Here is a 20,677-nt window from a genome sequence, read left to right as displayed (position 1 = left end):
GCAGAGTACAGGACCCCTCACGTCTGAGGTAAGAAGCTGAAGCTCTTCTGACTGTGCAGGCAGAAAAGCTGTGAGGTACCTAGAGGAAAATCCAGTGTTCTGAATGTGCTTAAAGAATGATTACTTACTGTACAAAAATTTACATATTCCTCCTGGAAGAGTGTCTCTTCATTTTTAATCTCTTTAGGAAGATCTCACATAGCCTGTTCCATCCCAAGTACGACCAGTCAAGTCTGTTCATTTTTACCTTAGATGAGCCATTGTGTCAGGTGCCTGAGTGGTGGTGAAGTATTTGCAGGCTGTTAACTTGGTACGGATTGATGAAGACACCTTAAACCTCAATTATCTCTTTTATGATTGTACTCATCACCTTTGAAGTTTATTCAAGCATTTTCCCCCCAAAATATATAGTATTCTAGTTACCTGACTTCTAAAAATCTGTTTTTTGAGGATTAAAATGTTACTTTCTTGCTTTGTAGCCATTTCCACTGGTTTCCTCTTCACGATGGTTAGTGAAAAGGGGTGAATTAACAGCATATGTAGAAGACACTGGAATTTTTTCTAAAAGGACTTCTAAACAGCAGTTGTACTTCTTCCTCTTTAATGACGTCCTCATTATCACCAAGAAGAAAAGGTAAGAGCTTCACTGATACAGAATTGCCTTTGTGTTACCCCTCGAATCGGCGAGAACTGTTTAGTTATCGTTGTCTTTTAAAATTACTGCAACTGTTGTGTGTGAGGGGAAATGAAAACTGAAGCTTTCTGGCTTTGGAATGGCAAACTTGATTGCATCCACAGCATCTTTACAGAATTTTCTAGCCACTTGCTTGTTTCAAAGAATGAAGGAGACTCAGAGAGAAGCAAGTGGGCCTGATTCTTCTGGTTTATACTGCAGATGTAATATGGACTAAATACAAGTCCAGTAAATATTTGTAAAACCATTTAGATGTTTTAATCTGCTGTGTCAGAGTAAATAAAGAAGTTGTTTGAGTTTCTAATACTGCTCTATCAGACTGCATTTAGAAATGGAAGTGACTACCTGTTAAACAGGATTTATTTTTGGGAAACCCAATTGAAATTCCAAATTGTCAAACAAATTAAAAAGTTCATACTTGATGCCTTAGCAAAGGGAGAAGTTTTGGAGGGATCAAGTAGTAGTTTTCATTCCCTTCCGTGGTTTCCACAGTTGGGCTGTTTTTGAGAATGATACGAGGGATACAACTTCTAGCAGACTCCATGTTTAAATTCTTATCACTAGATTTGAGCGGAGGTTTAGAGTAATTGAATGGAATTTACATCCTCTGTTGTGGTGGTTAAATAAGAAATTAATGGATAAACCTAACGGTTTTGAAGAACAATTATTTTGCATCTGGGTTGACCAGTTAACCCAAATCCAGTTATTCTTACACAACACCCTTCTGTGAAATCCATAATGTAAATTTTGAGAAGCAGGATAAAATCTGTGAAGAAAATGCTAATATTTAAGCAAAGAAAAAAATAAATGTAAAAGGGGGGGGGGGGAATATTTAAAGTAAAGCTTGGGTTTTTTATAAAGATGAGAAGAAAAGTGGGTCATTTCTCCCCACTATCTTCCTGATGTAAACGTGTTTATGAGTGTCAGCATTTATCAAAGCTTATGCTGAGATGTTTCTACGAGAATCGCTTGGTAGATCACTGGCTCACTGGAAGCACATCAGAGTTGTATCGCACTTTTTTAAACAGTGCATTTCTTTTCTCGTGGGACTGCTGTTAATATATTGTTGCGTTGGTAGCGAACTAAATGTTTGAGTTGGGAAAACTGAAAAATCTATTATGTGTTGTTACATTGTTTATCGGTTTCCTATGTGATGGCTTGTTGTCCAGATCATAAAGCAGATTTTTATAAATTCTCATCCAAACTTTGAGGCTTCTGATCTATGATAGTTTCCAGCTGCTGGAATTGAAATGAAGCCGAAGTTAAAGAACTCATATTAACAATGGGATTCACACAGTCACTCTCCCAAGACCTCCTAAACAAATGGGTGTAATTGAAAAAGACCAGTTTCTGCGAGCCTGCCAGATAACTCCGAGACTGAAGCAGGTTTCATACACTTTGCCCAAGCGAATAAGCTTATTGGTAATTTTACAGCTTTTGGTGAGCTGTTCTCTCAGCCAGTGTTACCATGGTCACCTCAGCAGTGGACAGAAATATTTGTTGCTGGTTGAGTTTCCATGTTCATATTTCTGCTTGAGCAGTTGCGTTTCAGAAGATTCTTAACATGGCACAAAAATATCACTCCTCACTCCTGCACTAAAAATACTAATTACTTAAGTGCTCCAATCATTCAGCTTAATCTTCACCCAAAAGCTAATCTGCAGCTATCCTGTCTGAGCAGTTTGCCATATATGTAGAACCTCACACCTGCAGCTGGCAGTGGCTCAGTCCCGACTTCTTGAAAGGCCAGGCTTGATGGTACCCATCAAAGACGTCATCTTGGTGATGGCTAAATAATTTTAGTCCTAGCAGATGCGGCATATATCACTGCTCATGCCCTTGTTTCGGGGACACTTTCCCAATGTCAGAATCATCGTTGGAAGAGCCGTGATTTTAGTATGGAGTGAGGAAGCGTCCCACACTCCTTCTCATAATGAGAACTGTTAAGTTTTAGCTGTGGAAAAGGTAAAGGGCAGTCTTGTGTTGGTGTGTATATTCTAATTGTAATGGTACTTCATCCATCATAATCTTGCTCAGCTACAGTTTCACCTCCTGACGGCAAGGTTTCACTGCCTTCCCTCATCCATTAAGTCAGCTAAATGGAATTCAGCTATCAAATTTTTAACAGACGCTGTATGGCTGTATCTCATGCCTCTATGAAATATTTCAGAGGCTTAATGCTTTCCCTGTTAGCTACTGGGCAGTCCATTTTTATGTGTGTTACAGATACCTTGGTTATCATTTAGGCTCTGATTTGTGTGCTGTGAAGTCGGTTGCTTTATCATGCTTGCCCTTCGAAGAAGTAAGGCAGATGGCTGCTGAGTAATACTCAAGACCAGGCACTGGGATTAGGCCAAAAAGGTACATGTGAACTTGTGATGTCATTCTACGCAAGATTTTTGAAAATTAAAAAAATCTGCATTTCCCTGCTGCTCAGCTTTTAGCTTATTGGGAACTTTTTCCCTGTACAGTAGTCATTTCTTGTAGCCCCTTCTGTGTAGACACAATCTGAATTCTTAAAATTTTACAAAATTAAAATACTCCCTCTGAATACTTGTGAAGTTTTAGTGTGTTACTTTGAAAAGAACAGGCAGTGCCAGCACGTGTAGTCCTGGTGGAAAGGCCAACTTTTGTATGGCTGGTGCACAAGAAGATGTGAACAGGGAAGTCAGCCGGGTTTTGGCATGCAGTGAAGAGCTGAGTGGTGTTTGGACAGCTCAGTGTCCTCTGCCAGGGCTACCTGTGCTGTGGGTGGAGGAGGCAGGTCCCTTTGGAGAGCAGTTCTAAGCAGCAGCCTAGCTCAGCTGGACCAGATTGCCCTCTAGAAGAGCATCTCTCTTGCTCTGACTGTCTAGGTATTTCTGGGAAGTTAATTTAGATATTTGTGAAGTTTAACACTGTGAATACTCTGCAAAGGTAAGTGTAGACTGACTTTAAGTAACCTAAATATTTAATGTATTGTTCTTTCAGCTTTGTGGCAGTTTTACCCTTCTGTTTCATTCTCTCAATTCCATTCTCCTTTGTTCCTTCTCTGGCTTCTGTCCTTTTTTTACCAATCTCCTTGCTGTGGTGTGAATTGCCACCATTTTGGCCATGACATCCACTACAGGGACCAGTAAACCAATAGCTTCCGCTATCATTACATTTTGAAGGTAGTATTCTGACATAAGGAGTAACATGCAACATAATTAACCCTGTGTGCACTACAGTATAATGGTTGTTACTTATGTCACGATTGGGAGATTTGCTTTCTCTTGGGCTAGTGAAGAAACGATTCCAGGTTCTACAAAGCATCATGAAATCACTTTAAATACACATACTTCTAGGTTCTTATGTATTTCCTTCATGAGTTTTCAGTTTTTTCCCCTTTCTAAACCACAGGTATGGGTGTCAGTCTCATCCATACCTCTCCTGCACCGCTGATGAGTGTAACTGCTGGGTTTAGATACACACTGGGCCGTTGCTGGGCATGGTAGATTTGGAGGACCAAGCTACAGAGGAGGTAATTTCTGCGACACCTTTTGTATGCTGTAACAAGTGTTCTGCTAAAATTACAGCTAGCTTTGAACTCCACCAAAGTTAGATGCCTCCCGTTTATGCCACATGCCCTCCTGGGACCATGGAGATCTGGTTACATATATTTTAGTTACAATGCTCAGAGCAGCCTGTGAGCTAGCTCCGTGTTCTGCAGAGCTAAGGAGAACTCCAGAATAAATACAGTTTTGTTACATACAATTAAACATCTGCCTTATCCAGCTGTTCAAAAAATCCACCAGTTACATCCCAAGTGCTTTTAGAGGACTTCAGGTGAACTCCAGAGGGGCCTATGTTTTTGAATGAGCATACATTTATTCAATGTTCAGTTTTCCGTAACAACCTACGGATATCACTAGAATCCTGTCTGTCTTAACAGTTCTATGGCTCGTCAGCTCCCGAGACACCTTCACAGTGGAATGCAGCTGGACTTCATACACTGGAAGTCACCCAAAGGCTCACTGCTGCTTGGGAATGTTACCTGTTCACAGCTTCTGGCAAAGCCAAGTTTTTTCTCAGGATGCCACGGGTGATTTTTTAATTAAATGCAAAGTAGCTTCTATTGGAATGCCAAGGATTACTGACTGGTGCAGCTGGAAAGAGTAAAGGCAATGGGCAGACTGACCATGTGGTTCCTGTTACAGTATAGGTGGCCTAGAACAGATGGTATTACCTCAATAGATACTAGGTCTTCATAGAAGTGCCTCTAAAATTTGCACACATTCCCTGCAAAGTGATATAAAATAGTCCTCTTCTTCCATGTTCTGACTCTAAACAGAAAGCGAATGTTCAGCATTATTGTATTATCTGATTACAGTAATTTTAAGGAATGTGTTACATGTCCTGCCTGTTACTCCACTGCCTGGCTAAGCAGATTAAGTTTCCGTTTACGTACATCTGCTCACTCCAGCGCCGTCAGCCTTATCAGCAGATTTCATTATCCGTTTGGAAGGAGGAGTGTGTGCGGGTCTCCCAGAGGACACAGGAGGTAAAAAGAGATGAGGACTGCCTAGAGGTTCCAAATCAGACTATTTTGCTGAATGGAGATAAGAAAGAAGAAGGATTCATAGAGCACATATACAAGTTGCATAGAGTACCTGGTTTTTTTCAGATGCCAGATTCCCAAATAACTACAGCAGCATCCCCCTAGGTGTTTTTGCTAGTTCCACCCTTGCCTAAGCAGAGGTTGCCTGGAATAAAATACTGAACTTAAGAAAACCCAAACTTAGCAAACACCAGCAAAACAAAACCCACCAGAAAAACCCAGACCAAAAAAACCTACCTACCTTTCCCTGTTTATACTAATGAAGTATGTATTTTAAGAAAAAAGAAAGGGAGAGGGAGACTAATGAACATAAATAGTTTTTTTCCTTTTCCAGTAGGACCCCTCATACTACGGATGGCACTTGAAACAGCTATCCTCAAGTGATAATAAGTATAATCTTTCTGTAGATAAATGATTTGAATTTAGAGCTAGATTTAGGGGAATGTGAAACCTGAATCTATAGTCTCTACTCCCTCCCCTCTCACAGCCTCTCTTAGAACACTTATGCTTTTCTACAGTAAAACCATCACAGTAAATTTACATTTCTTCTTTCAGGGAAGAGCTGTGCGCACACCTTTCCCAGAAGGGCATACTGAATAATTAAAGATTCCTTTTAGCATCCCTGGGTTGTATGTCAGAAACTGAAATTTAGCTTCCCACATGCTGAAATATTGAAGATTCTTCCAGCGTCTCAGGTGCTTGTGTTAAATTCCTTTAATCAGACCAAAACCTATTTGTATTTGGGACCCAAGAAGTAATGTGTAATAGCATAATTAACCTGGCTTCATTTTTAGAGAACTCTTGAGTTTGCTGCATTCATTTTTCTAGGTGACTGACTTTTTAGAAGTTTTTTACTCTAAGGAACATGGAAACAATAGTCTGATCAAAAGCTAGGCTAATCAAAACTGAGGGCAGTTTTAAAAGCTATTTGATTTTTAAATGTTTAATAATGTATTTCAAAGCTAAGTTCTTGCAGCCATGCTCCCTGAAGTTTTGGTATGTGTGCATTGGTCAGCAGCATCTGAATGGGGAGTTGCAGTTGCAGCCCACAGAAGTGGGAACGCCAGCAGGCTGGGGGGACTTGGTGGTAGTGTTTTAGACTTGGAGAAGAAGAAACAGGGAAACATTCATCACCTTATGAGCCACAGTGATTTCAGTCATCCTATATGGTAAATCTTACTAAGTTTGTCTGTTGTTGCTTCTGCTTCCTTTTGTAAAGCCCCCGAAACTCCTCAACAAATACTTGTGAGAAGGATTAGTTCCATTAGTATCATGTTCTCGTGAATCATGTGAGAAGGTACAAAGCTGCACTGCAAAAAAAACCATTTCAAGTATTGAATTCACAGAACAAAAGTAAAAACATACCCCACATTGCTGAAATAACTTTTACACTAGACATTAGCAGAAACTATTAGTCCATAAATACAATGTGATCTGTAGACCCATCATCACTTGAAAGATAAATTCTTCTATCGCTGTACGAGTCACTGAAATCAGCAGTCACTTCTGTTCCGAGTTGTACCGTTGCTCAGTTGGGTTTTCGCAATTCTTTTTCTGAAGAATTTAAAGTAAGAATTACAAAGACCATTGTATCAACTACCAAGGTATTCGCAGGTATTTTTTTGACAGTTGGCAAAACAGGTATAATATATCCCCACAGACAGTGTCATCATCTCTGTTCTCTTACAATATCTGAGCAAACACGAAGTAAGAATACACTTCATTTGTGCCTGTCAGAATGTTGTGTGTCACCACCAGCATTTCAGAGGGCTTTAGTTTCAGGTGTTTGGGATTTGCAGGAGTTCAGTGCTAAGGTTTCCATATATCCCTGGCAGCAAAATTAATCTTCAAGTATTTTTTCAATTTAAATTCTTTTAATGAACAATTGGTAATCTGAGGCTTTAACATAGCTTTTCATCACTTGAGGTCTAAACACATTTTACTTTAAAGGTGGAATATGTGTAGTTGCACTTTAAAATCTGATGTAATTTACTACAAATTCGATGAACACGACAACATACGGGCTAGGAGGGGGAACTGGCTTTATGCCCATGTAAAAGGTTTTTTTCTATCTTTTCTTGTTGCACCTGTGTAGGACAGTAAATCTGAAAAAGTTTACAAGCTTATGTGAAATCATGAGGTAATTAGTTTATCACTGTTCTGGGTTCATGGTATACCCTGGCAAACTTTCAGTGGAATCCTGAAAGCCTTTCTCAGCTGGTTTCTATTTTCTTGTGATCAAATGCTATTTCTTGAAGTGATGTAGATTCTATTAACTATTTATTTAACTACGTTTCATGACTTTATAAACATTTAGAAATGCACAGTTGTTTTCCACTTGGAAGAAGAAATACATTTCCAGTATTGCCTTAAGTAGCAAAAGCAGTAGTTAAGAGAACTAGTTTAACTTGCATAGGAGTGCTGAAGGACGCTGCTTAAGGTATCTGGGTAGCCTGGAGCTGAAGCATGTGTCATAAATACAGTCATGGATTGAAGAACGGGGGTTGAAGGAACTGTTCCCTGCATTGTCCAGACATGCTTCTTCCTGTCTTCACCTGTCAAGAAGACCTTATTAGCTGAAGTGATTCTCACATTTAGAAATGAAAGGCTGCTGTTCAGGGAAGAGCACATATTTTCAGTCACACTTTTATGTTCTGATTTGTAGCGTCTAATGTTTTGTCCACCTCTTCGCTCACATTTTGCATAAGGAAAGCACAGCTTCTAACTCACGTATCTTCTGGAATTCTTTTTAGTCACTTTTGGAAAGTTACTAAGCACACACAGCAATCTATTCATATCCCTTAGAGTTGTCCCATTTATTTGCAAAGTACTTTCTAAAAGGTAAATTGCACAGTGCATTCTGCAAGACCAGTAATGTGTGACAAGCCTTTCCCCATTTTTATAATTAGCAATTAATCAAGGTTATGTTCCAGAATATCATAGAATAGTTTTTGAACCAGACCTTCTACATGCAGATTGGACAAGGAGTACAAGATGACTGTCCTTTATTTAAAATGAAGATCAGTAGTGTTTATCTGGAAGCAATGTATGTACCCACAGTTGTACAAGCACAGGAAAAGGGAAATTTTACTTTTTTTCCTGTAACATTCTAAAATTAAAGTCTGCTGTTCATTTGATGCTACAGAAGAAAAAAATAAATTTCTGTGTAATTGTTGTATTTGTTTTTTCGAATTCAGTGAAGCTGAGATTACACCCTCTCAAGAATGCCAAAGTCATATTTAACTGTGTCACTAAATGAAACTCCAAAGGGTTTAAAAAAACTGATCTGCTTTGTATCTTGCAAAATTGGCAATTTCAAAACAAAGTAAGAAAGATGAAGATCTGAGGTGTGAGAACTGTGCTATACTATGTAGCTAAAAGTGGATTCCATGACTTAGTCTGCTTCCAGATATACTTTATGGAAAATGAAAAAAAAAAAAATCCCACAAGTTTACGTTTATTCCTTTCTTGATTCTGCAGTGAAGAGAGTTACAATGTCACAGATTACTCTCTAAGGGACCGGCTGGTGGTCCAACAGTGCGACAGTGAGGACCTGACTTCTTCCCCTGTAAAGAACACCTCGACTGTGCTCTACTCACGGCAGAGTTCTGCAGCTCACCTCTTCAGACTAGCCGTCCTCAGTAACCACGCAGGAGAGAGAGTGGAGATGCTCCTGGGAGCAGAGACCCAGTAAGTAACTGATTGTTTCTGTAATTTTTCACCTGTTCAGCGCAACAGGCTGCCCCTCCCACCCCAGCCAAGGTAGTATGAAATGCCCAGCTTCTGTCTGGCAACTTAAAATTGAAATGAAATTAAATAAGTTCCCAGGCAGGCACTTTGCAATGTCTGCACAGCAGTGACCGCAGGAGCACTGCTGCTGGAATGACCCTGTGTGTGTGTCGTCAAGTGTGCTGGTGCCCTGCTTGGGGACACCAAAGCCGTCCTCGTGATGCCTGTATGCTGCTGCAGTGTGCACTGTGTTGCAATCGGGTAGTTTCAAAGCAGGACAAGGTAGCCTCGACAAGCTTTTCTGATTCTTAATACGTGGCAAGAGCAGGAGAATATGCAGTTATGCCAATATCCAGCAGGACATTAACATAAGTATTTACTGATATGAAGTATAAAGTCTCTGCAAACCTAGCTCAGTTTCTCTAATCTTGTCACAAGACGACTCTGATTGTTAATGTTATTCTCTTTCTTTGAGGTTACAGTGTAGGAACCATGAAAAATTGTATGCGCATGTTGAAATTCTGTTAATTGAAGTATCAGTTATTACGTGCTACTGTTTTGGGGCTTCAGGTCAAGAATTAACTATGCCTCTGTCTTGGAAACTGCCAGCTCCCTAGCCAGTAAATAATGGTGCGGCTGCACTTGCAGCATGTCGTTACTGAGAGGGGTAACTTAAGACTCTGTTGGAGGGTAGAACAGAACAGAGAAATCACAAGCAAAGCTTCACATGTACGTGAAACCGGTGTGGTCTGAAACAAGAGTTCTCCACAAAGGCACTGCTATGCATCCTGTGAACAGCTGAGTCTCTCTCCCAGACCCACAGCTGAATGCAGAAGTAGATTTGGCGGCGGTGTGTTTTCCCCAAGTAGTTCAGTACGGAAGAAAGGAGCAGAAATGATGCTGAAGGTAATGCAAAGGGAGCAGTGATGAAAGGTACAGTACATTCTAGTCATACGTTGCTTCAAGGCATTTTATCAGTGATAGCTTTGCATACAGATGCTTATAAAATAAGCCAGGAACTGAAGATCTTGAACACGTTTTTGTGAAAGAGTTGGGAATTGATGTAAGACCATTCATAAACAGCACAGAGTTCTGTCACTTTCTGGGCAGAGGGAGTTTATGATCAGAGGGAAAGCACAGAATATACATAGAAAGTCAGCGTAACGTCACTGAAATCAGCACAGGATCAAAGTTTAACACGTAGGGCTGAAGATCTGACCTAAAAGAGGTCTGGAGAGAGCAAGATTGAAGTTTGTGGCATCAAGTGAGATACAGAGCAGACATAATTCTTGGATCTAGTATGTATACAAAAGGAAAAGTTTCTGTACATCACACTGTGAAGTTCAGACAAGATCCTGGCTATCTCTTCCGCTGGCGAGGCAAACAAATGAGGACCGACAGTACAGATTTAAGCAGTCTGGGTTTCTTGGGGGTTGCAGAAGGAATTTTCAGTGAATTGAAGTTAAGAAGAAATCAAGTTTTGCCACGTAACTGTGTAGTACACTACACAATGATATGTTCACATATTAAACAGTAAGAAATTTCTGTATTGCAATTTGACCTACAAACATTAAGTACCTGATTTGTCACTGAGTTGTTGTAGCATAATTACAGCGTGTTCAAATACTTAACTCTTAACAAACCTTCCAAGAACTGCAAGTCTGTGCTTACCTTACCTGTTAACATAGCGCTTTTATCTAATAATCATTATGTCCAGAGGGCGAGTGCCTAAAGTAAACCAGAACAGCAAATGGTGTACTGTACTTGAAAGCACTGCATGTACGCATTCTACAGCTTAATATATAGTTATTCTATGAATGGTTCAGACTATTACAGACCTCAAAGAGCAGAACTTGTGCCAAGGACCTGCGGGTTCTTAAATTTCTAATGAAAGGTCCATTAAACTGATGAAGGCACTGTGGAGTCAGAGCTACAGGCTCTGTGTAAGAGTGTTCCCATCTCATCCTATGGCACATGTGGTGCTGTACATGCCCTGTAACCGAGCGTGTGGATCTGAGTGTAATGCAGGTTACTACAGGGGAAGCGTTGCTTTTGCTGCTGTAGTTAAGGGATGTGTTCTTGATACTTATCAAGGTAAGATGACTTTTGAGTAATCTGATGGCAGATACTCATTTAGGCTTGCTCTGCATCTCATACTTTTCAGTGCTCATTTGTTTTTTATTGTTTTAAGGTATCTTACCTCAATTACCAGTTCTTTTGGCGATGTGGCATTTGTACCGTGTTTTCTGTATGTAGAACACTGTATTACCAGGAAGAAACAAGCACAGGTCTATCCTGAGGCATAACTGTGGTGGCAGACAAACGTTAGGGTATGAGTGCAGAATACTTTTGTCCCAGAGCAGTGATTTGTGAATTATTTATTATATTAGCTGTGTGGTGCAGAAGTGGAAACTGTACTGGGTTAAATGGAAGGAGTTTGACATTTCCCTGGGGAAGCCACAGAGCTGCCTGTGCTGGGATAGAGGTGGTCCTTGTTCTCCTGTCATGGTTTTGAAGAGCGTCTGCTTTAGAAACGAGCAACAAGAAGTGTCTTGTTCTTTTGGGTGCAAATATCCGAAAGGCTGTCATTTCTCTATGGTGCCATTAACTTCCACACAACTGTTCACAAAAGTGAAAGATTTTATCTGTTTTGGTGGAAGCTGGAGGCGGGATAGAGGACATGAAACAGACTGCTCCAGACATATCCCAGCCTGGAAAAATTTACAGTTTTAGGTTTGCTTTCAAAGCTTAGAATAACTCTGAAAGAAACCGTAGATCATGAATGATTTCTATTAAAGATCTCATTATAAAGTAATCAGATGATTCAGACTTGTTTGGGAAGAAAATGCTGTACATTTTTAGTTGTCTGGGCTTTTTATGAAAAGACATTTTGTCCTGCAGATTTATTATTGATTTGCTATAAACTGTAATATAAATAGCAGTCTTAGCAGATTGTTTATTCAGAGGTAAAGATTCTGAAAAGAATTAAATTTAGAAATTTCTTATTTTTATAGGGTAATTATCATGTACACAGAAGGTACAGAAAAACTTTCTGCAATAGGGAAGCCCAAGCTGGATGGTTTTAGCATGCTTAATGAATACTGTTGCGTATGTAAACCGAAATGTTCTGTGACGCAAAAATTTCTAGCGTAGTTTTAATCACATTTTGTCACTTCACGTGGATTGTGGTTTTCAAGTACAAAAGTACCAGGGTTAGGTCAGGAACTTTATATGGCCCTGTGAATGAAGGCACAAAATGTATGGTGCACAGAGATTATGCAGAAATATATACTTAAACTGGGAGAGTCTGGCATTACCCAGTTTTTCTTAAGAGTTGTCTGAAAGGAAATGTAGTTTTCCTGTTACAAATGATTACAGGGGAAGGAAAAATAGTCCAACACCTGTTACCTACTTTTAATGACTGAAATGTCTGAAGCGGCATGGAGTTGTAGTTTTGGCCACCTGTATAAGGCGCCAACAGGTAGCAAAATGTTAGTATGACACATACCCAAGTTCCATCTTTGAGGAAGAATGTGTGTTGGGATTAAAAAAAACCCTAACACCAGTTTCTAACTATAAATGCCAAAGAAACAGTAAAAATATGTCCATTCAAAATGATCTGCAGGGTATTTTCTTCATTCTGAAAGAAGCATGGTCAGAACAACTTCATCCCCTGGAAGTTTTGCTAGCCTGTGACCAGAGACTTCTAGAGCTAGCTGGAAGAAAGGCTACAAAAGACAGTGTCGGCATTCTTAGAAGAGACTGATAAACTTTATCATGGAATGATGTGTAGTAGAATGGTGGAGACTGGGCTTCACAGTCAAACTGCAACACATGCTGAGCAATAGTAAGTCTTGGGAGATGTACTCTAGATCTAGAGAAGTCTCTTACAGTCTGTGTAAAATGTCCCATCTTCTGACACTTTGGAAACAGCACTAGTTTCAAGATGTTTCAGATTTTTGACAAAATAACAAGTCTCAGCAGAAGTCATGTGTTATTATTTTTAGTTAAAAACTGCAGTTATCCAAAGACAGCAATGCTTTTTTTTTTAGGGGAGGGGAAATAGGAAAAATTCAAGCCTGAAACTCCCTTGAGTTATTCTAATCTGTACTGATAGCAGAACCCAACAAATATGAAATAAAATCTAGTTTCACTGAAATTTTGGCTTGGGAATGAAGTTTCAATTGCCAAGATTTTAAGTTATAATGATTTAAGTTGTTATAGCTCATCTTAGGTTAACAGAGGTGATGTAGGATTAGTTTTCCTTTACCGTCTGACATCACTTTTAATCTGTTCCACTCCCTTCAAAATCAGTTGTCAGTAATCTGTGCTTCTGTGCTTTGTTGTGTAACACTTAGGACCTAGGTAAAGCCTTTCTGCTTTCCTCAGAAGTACTGACACACGTCATCTGAGATTGCTTATATTTTTCCTGGGTTAAACAAGGTGAGATTCAAGTGACTAATAATTTAGGCCTTTGTTAAGTCCTTGCTTACTGGTGCGAGTTCCCAAACCAACACTTCTGGAAACATGAACATGTCCTTCTGAGAGCACAGAGACTCTTTTGTTTTGTATTGCCTTTATTAGATGTCTTGTATGTTTGATGGATTGTTTTTTAAAAAATAAGATTACAAAGATGCTTCAGTCACAGATACTTGTTGAGACGTTCACCTGTATTACTTAAAAATAAATACAACAAAGGCATGTAGGACATGACGCCCGTAGGTCCCATGTTTATAGGCCTTTTTCCTAATCAAATTTGCTTAAAATATGTTTGAATAACGTATTACTAGAAGTACTAGCACACCTTTTCTTGCCATATTTTGAGGGGAAAAGTAGTTTTGTTTTCTTCACCCAGTAATCAAGAGGAAACACGTAAATACAGATTCTTGGAAGTGGTTACTACTAATGGCTTGACCATTATTAAGAGCTGGAAACTGAGTTTTGCCTTTGTTTACAGGAGTGACAGAGCTCGCTGGATTACAGTGCTTGGACAGGACAGAGACAGGCAGAAAACTGACAGGACAAGTAAGTTACAACTAACAAGATTTCTGAGAGCTTTGGCAGGGAATGGAAATGCACTGCCCCTTAGTAGGGATGTGAGCAAGCATAACCATAGAAAGCTCCTAGGCTCTGTTGCTTTAGCATATGTGAAGTTGCCATCTCTTCCTGCACACAGGAGCTTCTTTGAGGAGTTCTGTTTAAGGCAGTGTTTCCATTTGCGTGCATCACCTTTCTTTTACGCGAAGTGTTTAATTCAGCCTTTACTTATTTCTTCCACAGCTTTAACTCAGGTGGAGATCATCAGAACTTACACAGCAAAGCAGTCAGATGAACTGTCTCTTCAAGTTGCCGACGTTGTTCTAGTTTATCAAAAAGTAAACGATGGTGAGTGAGAATTTTGCTGGCAGTAACCATCTGTCACCACTGCAGGTGAATCGAGCTAGGAAAAAAGTGTTTTTCCTTATAGCACTGGGCCATACAATGAATAAAGGTTTAGCTTCCAAGAAAAATGTGAGCCTTTTGGTTCAGGTTTCTAAATGACAGCCTCTGCTTAGGCAACAGCTGTTCAAGGTGTAACTCATCACCCATCATAATTTTTATAGATAAATAGCTGCAGAAAGTATGTGCTGGCTGGTTTTGACGCATGAAATGTCCAGAAATTGAATTCTACCTAAAATCATAGGGCTCAGCCATTTTTGTGAGTGAGCATCAGGTCTGTCTGAAAGAAACATACGTATTAGTGTGCTACATGCTGTGCTTCCCTGCCTGTTAGGTAGAGGGGTCTAGCACAGTGAAGAGTGATTCTTGGCCAGACATGGAAGCAATTATAGTAGTATCTCACTATGTGCTGACTCAGTGATGCTTGAAGCACCAAATCCTAACTTTTAATGATGTTATTTAATATTACATGTGAAATCAAATATCCCATCAATTGTGCTGCACTGTTTTCAACACAAAATTACCTTTTTCTATTATTTTTCTTGTTGTTCCTAGTCTGCCTGCATTAAAAAATTTTTTTTAAAACAATCTGCCAAAACTATCTTAGTTTGGTACTACATTCACTAAAAAGCTAACTGTGCAACATGATGACCGTGTCTACTCCAGTGCAACACATGGAGTTCTGACAAAAGTATGTTTAACATTACTTGCAAAGGTTTGTTACTCCTTGTGTTGTCTGTTCCCCCCCCACCCAGGTTGGTACGAAGGGGAACGACTGCGGGATGGTGAGAGAGGCTGGTTTCCCGTGGAGTGCGCTAAAGAAATCACATGCCGCGCCACAATTGACAAGAACATGGAACGGATGGGCCGCTTACTTGGACTTGAAACCAACGTGTAGTCTGTTTTGCTTCTTTATACTATCCCACAGGATTTGCACTAATTGTGCTGCTGCACCCCATGGACAGCACCCTACAGCTCTCACACAGAAGGTGTGAGTCACCAATGCAAAAAATCTACTTATTAAGAGCACTGATGGTTCAGATACTCATCCCTTCTTGTTATGCATTTTGAGCGGTGTACTGAAACCTGGCTTGACCAGTAACAGATTTCAACTAGAAGTAGTTTCTTAGGCACTAGAGATCAGCCATACATCTTCCTGACTCAAATATCAGTTTCACCATATTTAGTCCCTCCATCTGGTTTTGAGCATTTTGGCTTTCTTTCAGAAGCAGAGCTCTTGTGCAAGAGACTAAAAACACCAGGAACTCCCCCCACCCATAGAGCTGGAGGAGGACAGCAGTACTGAGGCTTTCCTGGTCCTCAAACTGCAGCATTACATTCCTCCTGTAAGAAGCAAGCAGATCCCTAATCAGCCTTAGCAAACCTGACACAAGCTCCAGGGAGGAATTCAGAGAGAAGTACCTCCCCATACTTGTTCAGACAGCTCAGACGTTTTCTCCTTCTAGTGTTGCAGTGGTGAAAGGCTTTCTGAAAGCAAGAGGTAGGAACTCTGGACAGTAGATGATGTTTAACAGAGGTATTTTAAAGGAGTAGAACTGGAAATGCGTCCATTTTGTTTCTGTTTTCCTTGTGTATTAATAAGAAGATTTAGTTCAAGTTAACGCTTTTAAAGCAAGGGTTTTGATGAGGACTGCAGAAAACATGAAATACTTTGTTATGGGGTGGGGTGGGTGTTTTGGTAGGGATTTTTTGTTTTGTTTCTTAGTCTTTCTGTACTTCCATTCTGTGGAGGGAGAAGAACTAACTGAACTTCAGTTTACCTACATCTTTAGTATTTGCTAGCATCATATCGAACCTGCAGGCAAAAATAAGGGAGAATAAAGAGCTGTAGAGTTTTCTTAAGGTGCCAGGTCTTCTCATGCTATTATATGTATGAAGAGTAGGACCACCACTGAGAAAAGACATGGAAGGAGAAGGCTTAGCACTACGATTTAACTTGGTATTTTGTTACCTTTGCCTTCCCTGATTGGCAGTGCCACTTGATGTCATGAGGTGCTTCAGGCAAGAGCTGGGAGCCAAAATACTACTCCAACCTTGCTCTCAGAGGAGCTCACATTGGTGCTGCTTCACACATACTCTTCTCTGCTTTAGAGAAGACTGCTCACAATTGCACTACACAACACCTGCTAAAATTTTTTGCATCTGCAGTTTAGCTTTGGAGTTTCACAGAAGAGACATCACTTGATGTTGTGTGAACAAAATGCACTCTAAATTTCAGTGCATCTTTTCTGTATATAAGCATGACAGTTTGTACTATAAAAATCTTCACCTTTTTAAGGACCAGCTGGTAACTCAACAGCATAGAATACACGTTCAACAAAACCATGGGGAGAACATGTAGTACAAAGGCTTTCTTATTGTTGTATTCCCCGTGTTTTTCAAGGGGCTGTAAGTTGTTTTATATACTGTAATATGTTGGTTCAATTTGTGAATGAAATTGTATGTTTATAGAAATATATCTCTGTAACCAATTTTAAAATACATTAGGAGGGCAATAATTTTGTACAAAAATACTTACCTTGACAGTCTGACAGTGGTTATACAGCCTTGTGAATTAATTTATAAGTGGACTGATAAATAGTAGTGAGAAACTGTAAATTGAACAAAGACTTATTTAATAAAGCAAAAATACTGCTAATATTGTAACAAATATTATTGTACACAGGCAGATGTTTAACACAACTGAATGTATAAATCCAGACATTAATTTTATTCAGATTTTTTAATACCATTATTTTTGGAAAAAGTAGGTATGAAAAATACATACAATGTAATGGTTTATTTAAAGGCATATTTTTCCTGTTGCTGGACACAGTTCTTCAGGAAATTAGACATCCATGATTTTACAGGACAACAATCAATAAAATGTTTTTAAGTCCTTACTAAAAAAAGCTTCAGGTTTTTTTCATGTTAACATTCTTGTCAAAAGACATTAAATCTGTTCTGTAACCTGTGGCATTTAAAGTTTTCCGTTCTGTAAAGAGAAACAGCACCATCGTGTGCCCTACTTTGTCAGTCATAGAACCAATTTACACATATGCCCACAAACTTGGAGCAATGCGTAAAATGCAGGCCAGGACAGCATCTCATGTCTCAGATTGTACTGGTAGAGAGGGAGTCAGGAATAGAGAGTGCTTCAACTATTGTAGCTTTCTATAAGCATAGCCTAGTTCCAGTCAGAAGGGACCTACAACAATCACCCAGTTCCACCACTTCAGGGCTGACCAAAAAACTTGAACCATGGCATTAAGGTTATTGTCTGAATGCCTCCGACACACAAATATGCACTGGGCATCAATCACCTCTCCTGGAAGCCAGTTCCAGGGTTTGACCACCCTCTCAGTAAAGAAATGCTTCCTCATGTCCAGTCTGAACCTCCCCTGACAGACACAGCTTTGAACCATTGCCAGGGGTCCAGGGAGAAGAGCTCAGCAGCTCCCTCCCCTCCATCAAGAACCTGCAGAGCACAATGAGCACAGCCCTCAGCCTCTCTTCCCTCAGAACTACACAGACCCAGAGCACTCAGCTGCTCCTCACTGGACATGCCTTCCTGCCCCTTCACCAGCCATGGGAGCCCAAGTATTTTGCATGCAATAAATGCTGGAATATTGTACTGCAATTATTTATAACATACTGTAACTTCTGTAGTGGTTAGTATACTAAAGAAGATTGTTATTTGTGTTAGTGCTGACAGCTTGGGACTGGCTGATGTCTGCTGGCCACAACAGCGGTCTGGGGACCTTCTCAGCAGCAGCAGCAGCAACCTCGCCCTTAGCCAAGGGGCTGTTGCAACCTCCCTGTGCACATCTGCGCATTTGTCCCACTCGTCTGTTCACATATAGCTTGTTTGATGCTGAACAAAGGATCAAAATAGAAAAAGGTGGCCTTTTTAGCAAGCTACTGAGGCAGTACTTCCTGGAGAGTTTTCTAGGGAAGCAGCTGATGCCATCAGTGTTTTCTAAACTACACAGCTCTACATAATTCCCCCATCCACAGAAAAAAACTACACTGCATCGCATTCTGTTTAGGGTAGCATCAGCACATGCCTGAGGCAGGCACAACACCGGTATGACCTCTTAAAATGGAAGTTAACATTCCATGGTAGCTCAAAGAGGTCTGAGAAACTTAGGACAGCATGACAAGCTATTTATTTAAAAGTAGGTTTTTAAAAACTATTTTGTGGTGTATCCCCCCCTTAGCAACTCCATGATATTTTCATCAGCAAAACTGCCCAAGGAAGAGATTACACTAGTTTGTCCTTTTTACAGCAACAGACCACAGGAGTTTGTTGCTGTAAAATTAACTTTCATTTTTGCAGGGCCTGGAATCTGTACTACCCCTTCCATATGTGACTTCTCTAATCAGGTTTTAAGCAAATTGACCAACTTCCCACCCCCCCCCACCCCCCAAAAAAAAAAAAAACCACCACCACCAAAACCAAAAAAACCCCACACACAAACAAAACAAAACAGGCTCTCATTTCCCTGAATCAAAGTTTCATTTTACACGATGCAATTAAGTAGACCTTATGTATGGTCAACCACGTGAAGCCAACATGTACAACTGGCATGGTCATTAGGTACCTGCACAGATGAGAACAAAGTCGCAGGTTTATGTTTACCCCTCTAAAGCTGAGGCTGTACCCAACTGAAGGAACCCGCTTCAGTCCTGGTAAGCCTGGATGCTCCCACAGGGCCATCAAGTACCCTTTCAGAAAACCAGTACTCTTCTGACTTCAACCTGTCCTGGCAATTTCTAAATACTCATAACAACTGAAGAACAGTTTAATTATATAAAGAACAGTCAGTCTCTTCTTTGTATCATCCCTACAGCATAGTAAATATTTTTTTTTTTTAAAGTTCAGTAGAAAAAAATGTAAAATGCTACAATGTTGTATTGTTCCCGACTTTCATACCAAGGAATAACCTCTTTCTCCATTATGCAAAGCTAATTTGCTGAAAATAAAGTTATACCACTTTAGTCAACCTACACAACCTCATGAAACAGTGTCTTCGCGCAGCAGCATGTTTACATGCACACACCTTAAAACACTGCATCTCTAGAATATATTCATACAAGCTTCATTTTTTCCCTCGCATTCCCCGTTTCTAAAGTAACGTACTTAAATCAAACGAGTAGACGCAAGTAGTAGAAACAAACCTAGAGTAAATTTTGATGCGAAGATTGAGGAACTCTCAGATCTTTTTTCCTGAGAATTAACACAGGGAGTGTTAAGTCTTGGCTCCATTGTAATCTGCAAATGATATTCAACGCAATGTGTTGATGATGTACAACTACATCATTTAGGCAAACTGGAGAGAACACAAACGTTAGGAAAAATTAATTACCATCACTGAATTGTTTCCTTCTATAACCTGGAGTTCCAGAAGGTACTAGAAACTCTTTAACACACAGGCAGACACAGCCTTCATTAAACGCAGTAGGAACTGGGAAGCAAAACATTCGTGGTCTCTAGCTAGCCATATGAAAAAAGGTTAAAAACCTTACATCAGCATTCACAGATATTCAGAGATAGTTGTGGTTTGACCCTGGTATGCAGCTAAAGGCCACCCAGCCACTTGCTCCTTCCCTGGGGGTGAGATGAGCAAGAGACTCACAGAAGGGTAGAAGTATCAGAACTCATGGGTTGAGATCAAGACAGTTCAATAGGTAAAGCAAAAACTGCACACACAAAGCTAAACAAGGAATTAAATTCAACGTTTCCATGGACGGGCAGGTAACTCAGCCATCCCCAGGAAATCTGGGCTCCAGCACGTTAAACTGTTAACTCGGGAAGACAAACATCCCAACTCTGAACATCTCCCCTCCTTCCTTCCCCAGCTTTTACTGCTGAGCAGTATGAGCCACACACCTAGTGTGGGCCATCCCTTGGGTCAAGCTGTCCTGGCTGAGCTGCCTGACAGCTCCCTGTGCCCCACAACCCCCTCACCGGTGGGGCAGCCCAAGAAACAAGAAAGGCCCAGAGACTGTGCTAGGAACATCATACCATCACAAATCCAAAACACAGCACCATACACATTACTGTGAGGAAAATTAACTCCATCCCAGCCAAAACCAGCACACCTGACATCTGGAAAAGGCCAATTTTCAAACTCCAAAGAACACAGAGGTTTACTGATACTCAACATATGTTTTAAAGCAGAAAAGCTTTAAGCACAGTTGGGAAAGTACAGCCAATGATTACTCACACAGTA

General features: G+C 40.2%; 1 protein-coding gene across 2 annotated transcripts in view; it reads left to right on the top strand.

Moving 5' to 3' along the window:
• Window positions 1-15,971, top strand: part of ARHGEF26 (Rho guanine nucleotide exchange factor 26) — a 56,182-nt gene extending 40,211 nt beyond the window's left edge. The window contains exons 10-14 of one of the 2 annotated variants that reach the window (XM_040613788.1): window positions 480-634; window positions 8,754-8,963; window positions 13,960-14,027; window positions 14,283-14,387; window positions 15,197-15,971. In XM_040613788.1, the coding sequence (XP_040469722.1) occupies window positions 480-634; window positions 8,754-8,963; window positions 13,960-14,027; window positions 14,283-14,387; window positions 15,197-15,339 (681 nt within the window). In that variant the 3' untranslated portion in view covers window positions 15,340-15,971. Of the gene's footprint in view, window positions 1-479; window positions 635-4,607; window positions 5,792-8,753; window positions 8,964-13,959; window positions 14,028-14,282; window positions 14,388-15,196 lie in introns of those variants that run through there. The other variant, XM_040613790.1, reaches the window with a different exon arrangement.
• The last annotated feature ends 4,706 nt before the right edge of the window (window positions 15,972-20,677 follow it).

This window comes from Falco naumanni, chromosome 13, assembly GCF_017639655.2.
Source record: "Falco naumanni isolate bFalNau1 chromosome 13, bFalNau1.pat, whole genome shotgun sequence".
Taxonomy (NCBI): Eukaryota; Metazoa; Chordata; class Aves; order Falconiformes; family Falconidae; genus Falco; species Falco naumanni.
Note: the sequence above shows the minus strand (reverse complement) of the source record. Positions and strands in the feature narration are given on the sequence as shown.